The 14,477-nt window shown below is 42.8% G+C and overlaps 1 protein-coding gene across 2 annotated transcripts in view; it reads right to left on the bottom strand.

Annotated features, from left to right (window-relative positions):
* Positions 1-498: 498 nt before the first annotated feature.
* MIA3 (MIA SH3 domain ER export factor 3) overlaps positions 499-14,477 on the bottom strand; it is a 28,019-nt gene continuing 14,040 nt past the window's right edge. Inside the window, exons 7-29 of one of the 2 annotated variants that reach the window (XM_027641611.1) lie at positions 13,289-13,420; positions 12,044-12,065; positions 9,922-10,010; positions 9,715-9,792; positions 9,509-9,619; positions 8,557-8,628; positions 8,251-8,355; positions 7,342-7,464; positions 7,111-7,228; positions 6,182-6,237; positions 6,010-6,100; positions 5,759-5,897; positions 4,242-4,343; positions 4,081-4,141; positions 3,952-3,987; positions 3,793-3,860; positions 3,406-3,503; positions 3,159-3,290; positions 2,890-2,952; positions 2,687-2,763; positions 2,471-2,542; positions 1,716-1,872; positions 499-1,341 (exon numbers count right to left, since the gene is read on the bottom strand). In XM_027641611.1, the coding sequence (XP_027497412.1) occupies positions 1,082-1,341; positions 1,716-1,872; positions 2,471-2,542; positions 2,687-2,763; positions 2,890-2,952; positions 3,159-3,290; positions 3,406-3,503; positions 3,793-3,860; positions 3,952-3,987; positions 4,081-4,141; positions 4,242-4,343; positions 5,759-5,897; positions 6,010-6,100; positions 6,182-6,237; positions 7,111-7,228; positions 7,342-7,464; positions 8,251-8,355; positions 8,557-8,628; positions 9,509-9,619; positions 9,715-9,792; positions 9,922-10,010; positions 12,044-12,065; positions 13,289-13,420 (2,262 nt within the window). In that variant the 3' untranslated portion in view covers positions 499-1,081. The remainder of the gene's footprint in view (positions 1,342-1,715; positions 1,873-2,470; positions 2,543-2,686; positions 2,764-2,889; positions 2,953-3,158; positions 3,291-3,405; positions 3,504-3,792; positions 3,861-3,951; positions 3,988-4,080; positions 4,142-4,241; positions 4,344-5,758; positions 5,898-6,009; positions 6,101-6,181; positions 6,238-7,110; positions 7,229-7,341; positions 7,465-8,250; positions 8,356-8,556; positions 8,629-9,508; positions 9,620-9,714; positions 9,793-9,921; positions 10,011-12,043; positions 12,066-13,288; positions 13,421-14,477) is intronic. The other variant, XM_027641612.1, reaches the window with a different exon arrangement.

The following is a 14,477-nucleotide window of genomic DNA, read 5'->3' on the forward strand; positions in this document are numbered from 1 at the left end:
TACCTGCACTATACTCAAACTGCTACAAGTGTAGGGCGTGTTTTTAAAGTTATTCAGTGTTCTGTGTCTGCAATACAGAAGCTGAATTGGGTTAGGGTCTTAAACACTGAGTAATTGGTCTTAAACTGGCCTTAAACATTGAGTAAGATGAAAACTCGGCTCACACCTTGCTTAATGCTGCAAGCTGGTCTTGAAAGCAGAAAGCAATTAGGAAATTTCTAAGTCCATCTAGTGGAGAGTTCACCTGTGTTTCCTCAGTAACTACACAACTTCATAAGGGTTTCCAGCTCTGGAAGCTGTATCCTCCATGGTCCTCATTACGTGAAACAAGTCCATAACATGCCAGACTAATCCAGCATAAGGGTAACAGCGTCATTAAACCTGCAGCAGCAGCAATTTGGCCTTGATTCAATTCTTGAACTCAGAAGTGTAGAATTTTCTGGTCACATTACTGAACCAGTGTCTTTTCTGAACAAAGAGTGGCACTGAAACAAAGCCTTCAGGGTTTAGCAAAAGGAATTTTGCTTTTTATTATAACTTTCCTTTGAGTACAGTGTCATTTGTGCTTCTGATCTCCGACCAGACATCTTTTTTAAAAAACCCCAGATCTTCAGAGTCCTCATGAAAACCCTTGGCCTACAGTAACTGCAGCTCAATGATGAGATGGAGAAGGCAGGTTGGATAGCATTTTACTTATAAAATTATTTCCACAGGAAATGATTTGATTTACATTTTTAACGAAATTAGTTCATTCGCCAACTGGTTACAAAGGCTACATAGAATTAAAACTATCCACACAGGTATTTCCTTCTATTGCACTTTTAGAGTAGGTTCAAGTCCACCACAAAAAGGTTCTTGCAGCCCAAGTGGATGGATGAGTTTGTGATCATAAATGCACATAAGATGTCTGTAGCAACTGGATAAAAATTAATCCTGCAAAAGCTGAGATATACTGAAATGAGACCAATGTCTTCAAACCAAGAGCCGTTTCCTAGATCCCAAGAGCCAGCTGTGTGGAGCTGCTGTCCCCTCAGGGCCCTGTGCTGGGGCTGTGCGTAGTCCTTGGAGCCCGGCAGCCACGTTAGTCTCTGGGTGCCGAGGGAGGCAAGTCTCTGTTGGGAGAAGGCGTATAGTCTCTGGGAGCTTGTGGGGGTAGCCGTGGGCCTGGAGGATAATCCCTGGGGCCAGGAGGGCCTAGGGGTCGAAAAGGAGGGTGCCCACGTGCATAGCCTCTGGGATCTGGGGGAGGCGGGAGTGGGCCAGGAGGCAAATCTCTTATTCCTAAACGTGGACCGGGTAAGAAATCTCTTGCAGCTGGAGGTGGCAAGGGAGCACCACAAACTGGAAGGAAAAGAAATCATGGAGTTAAATGAAATCTTGCTTTAAGCTAGATAGTGAAGCTCCTGACTTGTTCCTCACTTCCTTCGTTTTCTAGGGCAGCTCTGGGGTCCATCACGTGCAAACTTCACAGCCCATGAATTATATTCTAGGGACTTCAGACTGCTGATTCCTTTTCAGACTAAACAAGGAAAAATACCTTCTTAATACCTTGGCATTAAGAAAGCTTGAAAAAAACCCACCCAGTCCAAGCTTATTGAGCAAGACAGCTAGAGCCCACGGAGCACTGGGAAGCGGTGCATTAAGGAAAAGCACATCTAGGTTCTGCAGTCAGATGCCCAGAAGGGACGTTTGAGCGCAGGGCGATGCAGCCGTACCTTGGGGCGCAGGGTGAGGTCGAGGCCCGAAGTGCCCACGGAGAGGAGGTGGCGGTGGTCCGTAGCGAACAGGCGGTGGAGGAGGAGGTCCCATCACTGGGGAGGGCATGATGGGTGTCCCAGGGAAAGGAGACGGGCCTTTGGCACTGGCATTACCCTGTGCGAGATGAGGTTCATACTTCAGTGCCTTACTGCATCGGAGAAGCAATGACACTGCTGAACACCACAACCACTCACCCAGAGGCAAAGAGGTGCAAAACCAACATACCCCAAAACATTAACCTGGTAGAAAATAGGGAGTTACTGCACCATCATCTTCCCTTTACCCAGGACACTGCGGGCACTACCCAGGAGTGAGTGGTTAGTGTAACTCTCTGAGAAGTTGAGTTTTCTTTAGCTGAAGTTCGATCCCTTTCAAAGTGTCCTCGGTGGACACCCCCTTTGGTAAAGGGCCTGGAACTTTGAATTCCATATGGAATTGTGCTTAAACACCACAGGTAAGTCAGCTGCTTAGGATTATTGCTGTAGTCACTCCAGAGTGTTTGCCCACAGTCCTTGACAAGAAACATCTCATTTCCTCAATTCCACAAAAACCAGACAGCAACTGTTCATCACGAGAGAAGCCCTTTGAGGCAGAGGTACGAGCCCCTGGTTAGTTCTGCAGAGCATTTGTTACTAAGCAGTTCAGAACACCAAGCCTGTTACTCCTCTCCATCACAGCAGCGTAACACCATGTTCAGCCTCTGGATACTCACTGCAGCTGGTTCACTGGATGAAGGTGAATCGGTAGCTACACTGGGGGCTTCAGACTCTTTGGGAGAGGGTTGCTTTTGGGGTTTTTTTTTGACAGCAAATAAGGATAGTGACAGGATACAGACAAGACAGAACACGATACAGTTAAAGAAGGAGCAGAAGTACAGTGCATCATGTAGCAGAAATGCTTCCTGAGGGTTGGGGTTTTCTCAGCTTACCACTCCATCCATTGCTGTGGAAGGGGAGGAGGTTCTTGGCTCACTGCTGATCAGGGATGCTACAGCAGGCCCAATATCTGTAAAGAGAGCCACAAATGCCTGTCTTATTGTGCATAGGGTAAGGAAGGTGGGTTTAAAATTGCCTTTTTGAAGTCAAAGGGTAATTCAATAAGATGCAGTTGGTTGCAGAAAACATAACTTACCAGGAACAGACATCCTTCCAGGTAACTCTGGTGGCCTTCGTAGAGCAGGGGGGCCATCCACCACTGTACATTAAGGGAAACAAGAACCCCAGGGATTCTGATCAACATGGCCTTGAGCTATTTCTATTAACCTCCCCTCCAACCCCTCGTTTATGTATTATTAAAGTAGGTATCAATACTTGACACTACCCCTACAATCAAGATCTGACCTTACTGTTCCTGTGTTTGTAGCATAAGAGTTGTCACACAAGGGAAGCTTCAGTGCTTACCAAATTCACCCCTTGCACCTTCCCTTCGAGGAGCAGAAAGGGGCCGAGCAGGAACTTCTATCATCTGTGTGGGGGATGGATTTCCTCCACTCACAGGTGATGGGCCAGAAGAGCCATCTCTGCTTAAGGGACCTATGCCAAAGAATTAAAACCACGTGATTTACTTTTCTGTAACTTAAAATAGCCTTATTTTTTTATGATGTACTGACTCCAAGACCAAAGTTTTGGGAGAACCAGCAGGATTTACCTCGTCGTGGCGGGACTTGGCGATCGGGTCTGCCTGGAGTTGGCTTTACAATTACTGGTCTTTGAAGCATGACGATTTTTTGGTTTACTTCTATTAATCTAATTTTGAAAAATAAAGGTTTCTTATTACTATTCAAACAATACCTGTGAGTTATATTTATTATAATGCAACAAGGCAAACTGCATTGTAAAACTTTACCACTTTCACCAAGAGATCTTATTTTAACCACCAAAACAGTTTAAGAGTGGTTAAAATTAGTCACTCAAATACGCACTGCACATTTTGAGCAAGCTAAATGAGCACCTGGCACTGCTAGAGCTTCTTCTCTCCCAAGCAACACACACAGCACGTTCAAAGAGGAATAAAGAGGGTCTGTTCCATACTCACTTTTGTCTCAGGTTGGCTGCTTCTCTTTTTTCCTCAGCCAGAGCTCTCTCAGCCGAGCGGGCAATGAGCTGGTAGATAAAATTTTGTCAACTGAATTAATGGCACCAATGTGAAGTCAAATACAAACTGTTTGCATAAGAAAATGCAGAGCATTCTTACCCAATTGTCGTGTGCCTTCTTCTCATGAGCAGCGATCTGAAAAGAAAAGAAGTATTGGTTTTTGTCCGACTACCAGAGCACTGGAATGATGCAGTAAAAGATGACACAATAACCAGCAAGCAAGTTTACCTGGTTCTTGTAAGATCTCTCTGTTTTCTGCAGTTCTTCTTCCATATCTTGGATCCTTTGCCTGTACAGAAGGAAAAAGAGGGAAAGGAGAGAGGTTTGAATGAATTTTCCTCAATGGATGAAACAAAAAGAAAGCAATAATCTTCAGAAACTCAAGTTACTTATAAACTTTCACTTCCTCGATGGCCAGCACGGCTTTTTCATCTGCAGCAGACAATTTCTGTTCTTTCTCCTGACGCTCATACTCTTCCTGGGTTAGTTTTCTGCATAAGGGAAAAAAAAAAAATATATAGTCCACCATTCTGCATCTACTACAAATCAAAATCAAGGTACTCCCCTGCTAACAGCAGCAATATCAGAATCTGTAACAATGTGTGAGAACACAGAGAAAAAAGGATTTTTTTTCTAAGAAACAGAAATACTGTCTTTTGAAATCAACAGACAAACTCTTTGTGTATAAAACCCTAAAATTAAGCACACAGAGAAAGTTCTATCAGCATCTGAAGATGTCAGGATCTATCAACTGCAGACAGTTCATCTCTTCAGATCCTGTAGTTTTCTTGGCAGTTCTACAGATCGTAATCCAGATTTGCAAAGATACAAACATGGAAATACACTGAACTGACATTAACCAAGGGAAATGAAGAAATGGAATGTGTAGAGAAAAGGGGGGAATTTGGGGCCCAGGTGATAAACACATCCAATAGTCATTAACTGTGAGGAAAGATTTTTCTAAGTATTCAACATACCAATTTACTATGCGACCAATTATCACAGTCTTTTTCTAACCTCTTACTCTCACAGTTCACTAATTTTTTTTTACTTTTGACATTTTTCTGAAAGTATTTGAAAGGTTCATAACGTGTTCCTAATTTAGAAGGGCTATCCCACAAAACTGGAACCATTAAACTAGCAGCAAGTTAGCTGTTGCTAACAACCAGTTCAACATAATCCATTTCCTTGGCTACACGTCAAAGCATTTTTCCAGAAAAAAAAAAAGTGCAAGAAGTTCTTTATTCTAATAAAGTAGTAACAGGCAGTGTAACCTCATGTAAGTTTTGGAAAGAACAGACATTCTTTACAGAGGTCAAGAGGAAATTTTCTTGAAAGGTGGGCTACCCTTCACGTCTCCATTATGTGTTTCCTACATGTGGATCCTGAAGTTACAAGGTCAGGCAGTTTCACTAGTGAGGTGCTGTATAACCTCACTTCCTTGGCTTGTTCCAACCCTTTGCTTCCCCCAACCTACACACTCAAACCTTAAAAATTTCAATTGCTTCTCCATCACAATTTCAGCTTTCTGCAGAATTTAGCAGAAAATGTCTCTGAATTCTATTCTCAAATTTTCCCCAGTTGAGATGGTTTTACAGACATTTCAATAAGTAAATAAATGAATAAATAAATGAGGAATGAACACAGATACTCAGTGGATCCTCACTGCTCACAGTTCATTCACCTCAGTTGCCATCATCAGCTCAGCCTTAATTCAGCCCTTTGAGAATGCAAGAAGCTTACTGGGCTAAAATACCAAGTACTAGCTTCAACTGCACTGAAAGAGCAGTCATCATCTTTCATTCCAACTATAACTTCAAGTTATTTGATCCTTCTGAGCAAAGAGCATTTGGATAGTGGCAATGATATAGTATCCTGTGTCATGGCAGAGTAAGGAAAGGCTTACTTCTGGAGTGCCATCTCCTTCTGCTGGTAGAGTTCACCAAGTATCTCCACTTTCTGCTGAAGAGTTTTGCATTCATTTTCCAGTTGAGTTTTGGCTGACTGGAGCGAAGAGGAGTCATGTTCCAACGTTTTTATTTTCTCTGTTGGAGAAGTGAAGGTAAGTGAGGAAGTTGAAGTTGCAGTGAGAACCATTATGCCACTTACACGCTCTGTTTCTTTTTAAACCACAAACAATTCTTTTGCTAAACCTACCTTCCAGCTCATGTCTTGCTGCTACTTCATCATTCAGTTTGGACTGCAGAAGATTTCTGTCTTCTTCAACTATGGACAACATGGTTTTTACCTGAAAAGAGGAGCTGAGTGTCTCTGATCACAGGCACAGCAGTAATGTGGCTGCATTTATTAGATGTGTTGTGCAACATACCCTGGAGACATCCATCATCTGCTTAATCTGAGTCTTCATCTTCTCACTCTCAGTATCTAAAAGAGAAAAATATTTTTTTACTCTGTTTCTTAACCCCAAGTCCTTAGACTATACAGCTGTAAAAAATAACATTCCCTACACTTTAGTCTAGGATAGGTCTTCTTACATGGTTTAAAAAAAGAAAAAAAAACAAACCAACAAACCCAAGAGTGTGAGGTGAGGAAAAAGCACAATAGCAAATCCATGACCAACACAACAAAACTATTAGATTTATTCCAAAAGGTGTTCAGAAGATTCCTTCTTGTCACTTCTGGACACCACACTAATATTAATGTGAATGCAGCATCTATTACTGTGCAGAGTATCTGAAAATCAAAAAGTGGAAATTTCCAGCCCACATATATCATAGATAGAAAAAAGTAAAAAAAAAAAATAAAAGGGAAAAAAGAGGATTTCAAAACCAGAGATGTAGCAAACACACGTGCAACATCATAAATGACAAACTGCCTGAATAGTTTTGAAAACATCTATTTTGGTCTTTCAGATTTAAAAAATGTGATTGCCTAAATTAGTTATCTTGCTGGAGCCAGGCAGAATGTTCATTAAAAATTCATATTAAAAATAAATGTACCATAACAACAAAGCTGAGATTCTCAGCTTTCAGGGTGCCTTTAATTGCCAACCTTTCTACGCAATCTTTACAACTGTGTCATTACACTCATGATTTACCTAAAAGGGCATCTAAAAGCAATTACTGGCCTATTTGACAGCTCTTCCCTTCAGCTAGGGGCTGTTCTGTGTTTGAGGATTAAAGCTGTCAGCCTGTTAACCCACAGGCAGCTTTATGCATGGATTGTCCTTGTTCCCCCTGTGACACGCTACGAGCACACCACCACGTGTGCTTCAGCCGCAGGGCAGGATTACTGTACCTGGCAACTCTCCGTTGGCCAGGTCATCTCCTGGGCTCCACTCACACCCCTTCTCATCCTTCTTGGCCTCTGGATCCATGTCCAGCTGCTTCAGCTGCATAATGCAGTTAGTTAAAACCTAGTAATGAAATCAAAGGTTCACTGAGGAAGAATTGCTCTGCATTTTGCAAAGTGTGACAAAGTATTTTATGATGCATAATATTTGAGGCAATCTGGTTATAAAGAACCTACTTCGATTTCATTTTCTTTGTAGGCAAGTGTTTCTTCTATGTCCTTCTGAGATTTCTGATACATTTGGATCTGCTCACGGAGCTCAGAATGCCTCTCACTCCAACCTTCAGCTTCTTTTAGCAGCTGTATGAAGCACCAAGGCAAGATGATTACTTGCTTTATTTTTAGTCCAGGGTGTATGTAATTAAAGTCTATTTTACTGCCAGCTCTGCTGATAACTGATCACCACAGGTCACAGATAAAGGGTAAACTTCATAGTTATCAGGCACATTGCTGTTCCATTGGCAGAACTGGATGCCGGGAATATTTCTGCAGTTTATTATTAGGTGACTTTACCAATCTGACATTGTCTCAGTTAATATCCCAACATCAGAATCAAACTGCTCATACACTTCAAAATACAAGGAATTAATTGCAGTCCAGAGGTAACCAAAACTCATCCCTTAAAGGCCACCTACTTCATATGTGGAGAAAGAAAATAAATATTTACAATTATTTGTAAAAGAACTGTCACAACATTTCAGGGTTAAAGGTCCTCCCCACTTAGCTTCACTTCAGAATTGCTTTTTGGCAATTCTTTACCATTACTTCCTTGGGTCCTGATCCCAAGTGGCAATCAGTGACTACCACATCAGCACAGACTTCCAGTGAAATTGCTGACCAAAACTGAACCACTGGAACTGGCAAAGCCCTCCCTCGTACCAGAGACACGTACGAAGCTCACCTGCACAAAAAGTCTGTGCAGGCAGGCACAAAGCATTTAAATTTTATTGTGATAGCAGGAAACATGGAATTCTGCCATGCTAAGAAAATGGTCACACGTTGAAGTTATATGCAAAAAAACCCTCAGGAATAAAGCCTTGATATTTCCTTCTAAATGCAAGGTTGGCTGGCCTGGGCATAACTCACCTGCTCCTTGCTCTTTCTCAGCCTAGCATTCTCTTCCTGCATGTGAAGCAGCTCAGATTTCACCTTTTCTTCACTTAGTTTAGCTTCATTAAGGGCTAACTGCACCTACATGTGAAACAAAAAAGGAGCAAAAAGAATAAGTCAAACTACAATAGAGCTGCATACAACCTGGTAAAATGGAAAGGAAAAAGGCACATATGCACACACAAACTGGAGCCTGCCAAGATTGCATTTTCTATTACACAGATATGAATTTTCCTGGTACAAGAACTTGTGACTGTTGAGAGGGTGTAAATCATGCTTTACCTCTGAAAGCTCTGCAGAATGCACATTGATAGCCTCCTGCAGTTTCTCCACGGACTTCTGGGTTTCAGAGAGCTATGTGAGAAAAAGATGAGCAGTGACAAAGTATTAGCCAGGTACATGCCTCAGCCCGAGTGATTATTTTCCCTGTATAATCTGGAAGTGTAAAAGAAAAGTCAAAACACCAAAGGATTTCCATTTAAAGCAGCCATCAGACTGGCAGCAACACAGCACTGCCTTATCAATAAGGTAAGGAATAGAAACATTCAGGACATTGGAATCAGCTGCCACCTGACTCCTTCCTGTTTGTGGCAAGGAAGTTCCCTGTACACCTGTGCAGCCTACCACGAAAGGAACACACACTGCTGTCATTAGCAGCAACCTTTGATCAAAAACAAGACCAAAGAACTTGTTGATACAGAAAAATCAGGCCTTAAAAAGAAGAAAAAAAAAAAAAGAGAAGACAAGAACAAGGGGCAGCTTAGAGATCCTCACATTTACTGTAGAGCTAGATGCTTCTCTAAGCACAAGGAAACATCTCTCACAAACCTGAAACCTTCTGTTCTGCTTATACTGTCAAGAAGCTTTCTGGCTCCAGCTGGGAGTATTAGACTAGCCCATGACCTGAATACATTTGTTTGTTTGTGAAAGCACATAACTGCACAAATCCATCAAGTTATTACAAAAAAAAAAAAAAAAAAAAGGCAAACCATCTGAAACCAAAACAAATAACAAAACCAAAACCCCAAATAAAAAAACAAAACAAAACCCCAAACCAAACCAAGCAAACAGATTCTCCCACTAGAGCCTGGGATGAACATGAAATTTCATTTCAGTTCTTTTTGAGTTGGCTCACCTTGCTTGTTCTAATACTATCTAACTCAACAGGTTGTGACCAGCTTTTAGGGCACACCAAGTTAAGAACAATATAAAACATCAGTGTCATTGCTCTAACCTTGTTCTGTTTCTTCTCATTCTTTTTTCTCTCTGTTTCAAGCATTGTGTGCAGATTTTTCACTTTGTCATCCAGTTGATGCTTTGCTTCTTCCAGCTCTTTGACAGTGTCCTTAAAAGAAAAAAAAAAAAGGGTAAAAGACCAACCTAAAGCAAACTATTTTAACTGGTATTTCTGCTGTCAGTACAGAGTTAACTGTCTCTTACCTTAAGCCCTGCAGTTTCATCAGAGAGAATGTCTTTTTGTTCTTGGGCCACTTTCATGGATTCCTTTGCTTCCTTTATCTAAGCACAGAAACAACCACACAGAACTGAGGAAATTGTCAGTATAATAGAAGATAATACATTAGCTGTTGAATTGACTGTGTCACTAAAGCAGTAACAGAAGCAAAGGACAAGAACTGAGAAAAATACCTTTTGATCATATTCTGACAACTTTTCTAAGATTTCTGTTTTTTCTTGCAGAAGGTTTTTAATCTTTTCAGCAAGTTGCTTTTCAGTCACTAGGAAGAAAAAGAAAGCTTACAATAACTGTACTTCATATACTAGCAGAAAAAAAAATCAGCTATCATTACTACCACTTTAGGGAATGTTTTCAGGTAATGACTTAAAAGCATAAATCAGGATAGTGCCAATTCCTTGGCAGTCAGCCCTTTCTGCACCTCCAGCTTTCATTTAGAGTTAGATTGAAAACAAGCTAGTAAAGCATTGAACACTGACACAAAGCTCTTGTATTCACTTCACAGGAGCTAGTCACAGAACTCAGAGCAGAGCAAGGTGCTGGCTGTGCACAGGTGAGGTATGTTCATGGGAAGAACTGGCAAGTAAGGGTCTCAGAGCAGTCTCAGAACGCTGCTCGGACACTCTGGGAGGTGCAACACCTCCCCCACCAACCACCCTTCTGCTACATTGAAGCTGAATGTTTGGTCAGCAAAGGTAAGGGGAGGAAAGCTCTGTTCTGTTCCTACTGGGAACAAAAGGGAGACTGTCGGCTAGGAGACAGCATCAATAAATCTCAAGGAACTGGAATGCTTAGAGCTCAAAAATGCTGTGACCAAGCAAGAGCCTTTAGGCATGCATTTGCTTCTCACCTTGAACAAGTCACCAACCAATCCTTGGGATTCACCAAAAATCATTAACATACTTAAATTATTTTATTGCAAATTAATAAAAAAACCACCCAATTGTAGTTATTTTTCAAGTCCTAAGCCACCTCTGTCTGTATCTGAACGCTGCAAGCGCCATTTGCCTCACAGCAAATCCTGCAGAACAAGAAGCACTGGATGTTCCAACTGCATCCCACAGAGTGCAATGGTAACTGCTACTCCTCCTTCCCTCTCCTCCCCCACGAGGGCTCCTGGGACATCCCCAGCCTTTCCCACTCTGGGGACAGGACAGCCAGCAAGTGACTGCCAAGGTAAGAGACAGCTCTCAGCCATTTAAGGGGGACAGGAATCCTTTCATTAGCTTGGTCTCACAATTTCACTACTGTCATTAAGAGAGAACAGTAGATTTTTTCTTTATGACTCTAAATGTAATCTATCTTTATTTTTGTCACTGTCAATATCCTATTATTTAGGGTAAAGATTTTAATAACATGAGCTTTATCAAGATTAAGGAATATCTCTTTGTTCCTAGCTTCACCAGTTTCTGTACAGTATCATACAGGAGAATATTTGGGGGAGTGGAATTAGATCTGTGTTCCTCACTGCTTTAGGGTGGGCTGCACTGCTAAGCAATTTCTACACCACCAATACCAGCGTTTTTCCTGCTCTACAGAAATCACCTTACAGATCTAAGATGGACTTTTTTCAGCTCATCAATTCTGCATTAACTGAAGAAAATTGCAGCATAACCACAATGAAACCTAGAGAGGAATGAGTGGTAAATAGTATGGTTTGTAAGGAAGAGGCAGAGAGTTCCTGTGAAGACAATTCTTCCATATTTTCAATTTGTATTCAATTATGAATTTCAGCAATCACCCTACTTTTAACCCAATTTTTTTCCCACTCAGTACACTTTGATTTTAGAAACCTGAAGCTGGAGAAATACTCTTGTAAGAAGCAATGTGCTAGCCACAGGAATACCTGCTGATTTAGGTCTACAATTAGAGTGTCTCTTTGCAAGTGCCCAGCAGTCAGCTTCAGGATCCCCTCAATCCAAAAAGGCAAGAGGAACTAGCTCCTGCTTTCTGAGAGAAACAGCAAGCAAAAGTAGATCCACTGCTAGTCAGAAAACCAAAACAAACTGCCCCATGACCATCACATCAGTAAACCCATGGTTCATTTATTTTGAACAAGGTGGATCTGTTCCTTGCCCTTTATTTTGCAGGTGTGATTAAAGCATTATCATAGGCAAAATTTAAATCTTTAGATTCAACTAATCTACTGGCCAAGCTTACACTGTAACCTTGGACTTAGCATTCTCTTTGAAAAGGAGTGATGATGAATAATTGGTCCCCTGAAACAATCTAACAATCTTCAAAACTTTTACATGCCCAAGCATCAACTACACTGAAAAGCAGAGAGAAACTTACCTTGATATATTCTACTCTTTACCTACAGAAGAGAGAGAACACAAAGAAAAGGAAAAAAGATTAGTCATAAAAAGTGGTAAGTGAAAAATTTTATTAATTTTCCCTATAGAAAAAAGTCACCACTTATATGCAGATTAAAGCAGCATATGGAAGACACATCTATCATTGCCAACAAGTGTTGAGTAACACTACAAACGAGCTTAGGTTGTTTTCTAATAAAAGCTTCTAGGCTAAACCCCTGTCCCAGAGCCTTAGTGAACGTCTGTTTACTCACTCACTAAAAGGATAGTGGTAACTGCCTATATCCAATTTGAAAGAAAATGAAGCCATTTTGCATTAAACCACAGCCATGAACAAGCACAAAATCCCAGTTCTGACCCCCTTTAAAGCAATGTATGTTTACATGACAGGTGCTTGTTTCAAAATTAACACGGAAAAAGAAGAATTTCAGAAGCTTTTTTATGCTCTTCTATTTAACACTGCTTTGCATTTGAAACGGACCCCGTGTATTCAGTACCTAAACCAAGCAAGGAAAAGAACTACCAATATTGTTTGCAGATAATATTTAGTTTTAATTCAAGGCAAATATAAAGTATTCCACAGATTTCTAGAGCATATCATGACTGCACCTGACTGCTGTGAAAGAAATTGGCCTATTTGATTCTCATCTCAGCTCCCAAGGAGATGCACTGCTACACTTGAGAGCTGGTGATGGTGTTTTTGTTGCAAAGAAAATTATCCATGTAGGAAAGGGGACAAACGTAGAGTGAGGAGAACAGTGGGGAAGGAGGTCTCCAGTGAGAATTAATATCAGGGCTTTAGGTTTCTAAATGCAGTGCCTACAAGCAGCTGGACAACATGAAGGGGGGGAGGATTAACTGCTTGTTTTGGAGGTAGTCAGCAACAGGCTCAGGCACATGGAAGGCTTCTCATTTCAAAGATATGCTGACCCTTTCCTAAAGCTTCTTTATTTACATCATACGCCTCTATTTTGCTTTAAAATCGCCTTGTGCTAAGAGATCTTCAATTAACAGCTTAAAGAAAATGCTTCTTATCTCAAAGAAAATTGCAACTTACTTTAGCTATTCAGCCCAGTGTTTAGTTCACATTAATGCTCTAAACAGAAAAAGTAAAGCCATGAAAGACTACATAGTGCTTTGAGCCCAGTAGTGCTGAAACAGTTTAACCATACAAAGGACCGCTCAGTAAGTGAAACATCAGCAGGCAAGCACGAAGTATACTCACTGAAAGGCAGGTTCTCCAGAAAAAAATAGCAAGCGTGACAATTCCCACTAAGGCAGTCATAATAACAGGCTCCCATGGAAGTCCATGGAAATCAGGCCCAGGACGCATTTCCTCAGGCAGGGTGGCAACCAACTGAAAACCAACAGCATTGGCAGCTATGAGCACGTTTTCATTAAATACTCGGGCAAAAGAAACAGTCTGCAAGGTGCTTTTATCTCTCTCATAAAACCAGAGAGAACCATCTAGAGCTTTCTTGCAGTTTTTGCGCAAACTGAAAACCGAAAACTAAGAAAACCACAGAGCAGCTCGCTGCCTGCATTTCAATGCAAAACTCCAAGTATCAGGAGGGCACCTGGCAGTGACAGTCTGCTGGTGCTCACATTTTGTGTTACACAGCACTTGTAGCTATCTGAGCTGCTTCCAGATAAAGCTATAAGGATGGAAAAAAAAACATATAGAAAAAAAAAAATCCAAACAGTTTTACATCTGGACGTCTGTCACAATCCAGCGAAAATGGCTCAGATCTCTCCCCAGCTGTCTCTCCGGCCACAGGGTCATATGCCAGGTGCCTCCTCTTCTACCTGGAGGCCAGAGAGCACCTGGTGGCGGTGCGAGTGCCTGGTACGCGTTACAGGGCTGACAGTGACACGACATGGCGCTCAGGGGACAAACTGTGCGACCCACACGGGAACCGCCGCCTTCTCCCTCCCTACCCTCTCTGCAGCCGAGGGACCAGAAGGAGGGCGCACATCTGCCCCTGCAGAGCCCGGCCCAGGGGCGAGCTCTCCCCGCCACCCCGGGAGGCCCGGCAGGGATCCCGGGCGCCAGCGGCCGCCCCCGCTCCCTCGGGATCGCCCCACACTGCGGGGCGGGGGCGCGAGACGCCAGCCACCCCCGTCACGGAGGGGGCGCGGCGGGGTGACCCCCTCGGGGACGCGCCTCGCTCGGGGGACGGTGTCACCGCCCGGGCCGGGCCTGGCCGGCGGGGCCCCTCCGCCGCTCCTCACCGCCCGCCCGCCGCGACCCTCACCTGCAGCAGCCGCCGCCGCCCCGGCGGGAGCTCCGCCGGCCGCCCGCAGCCTCCCGCGGGATCCATGGCGGCCCGGGAGCGCCAGGCACACGTCAGCCCTTCCCTCCTCCCCTTCCCTCCCTTCCCTCCTCGGTCCCGCCCCGCCCCGGCCGGCGACAC

Source organism: Corapipo altera, unplaced genomic scaffold (genome assembly GCF_003945725.1).
Source record: "Corapipo altera isolate COAL_440 unplaced genomic scaffold, ASM394572v1 48b, whole genome shotgun sequence".
NCBI classification, from domain to species: domain Eukaryota; kingdom Metazoa; phylum Chordata; class Aves; order Passeriformes; family Pipridae; genus Corapipo; species Corapipo altera.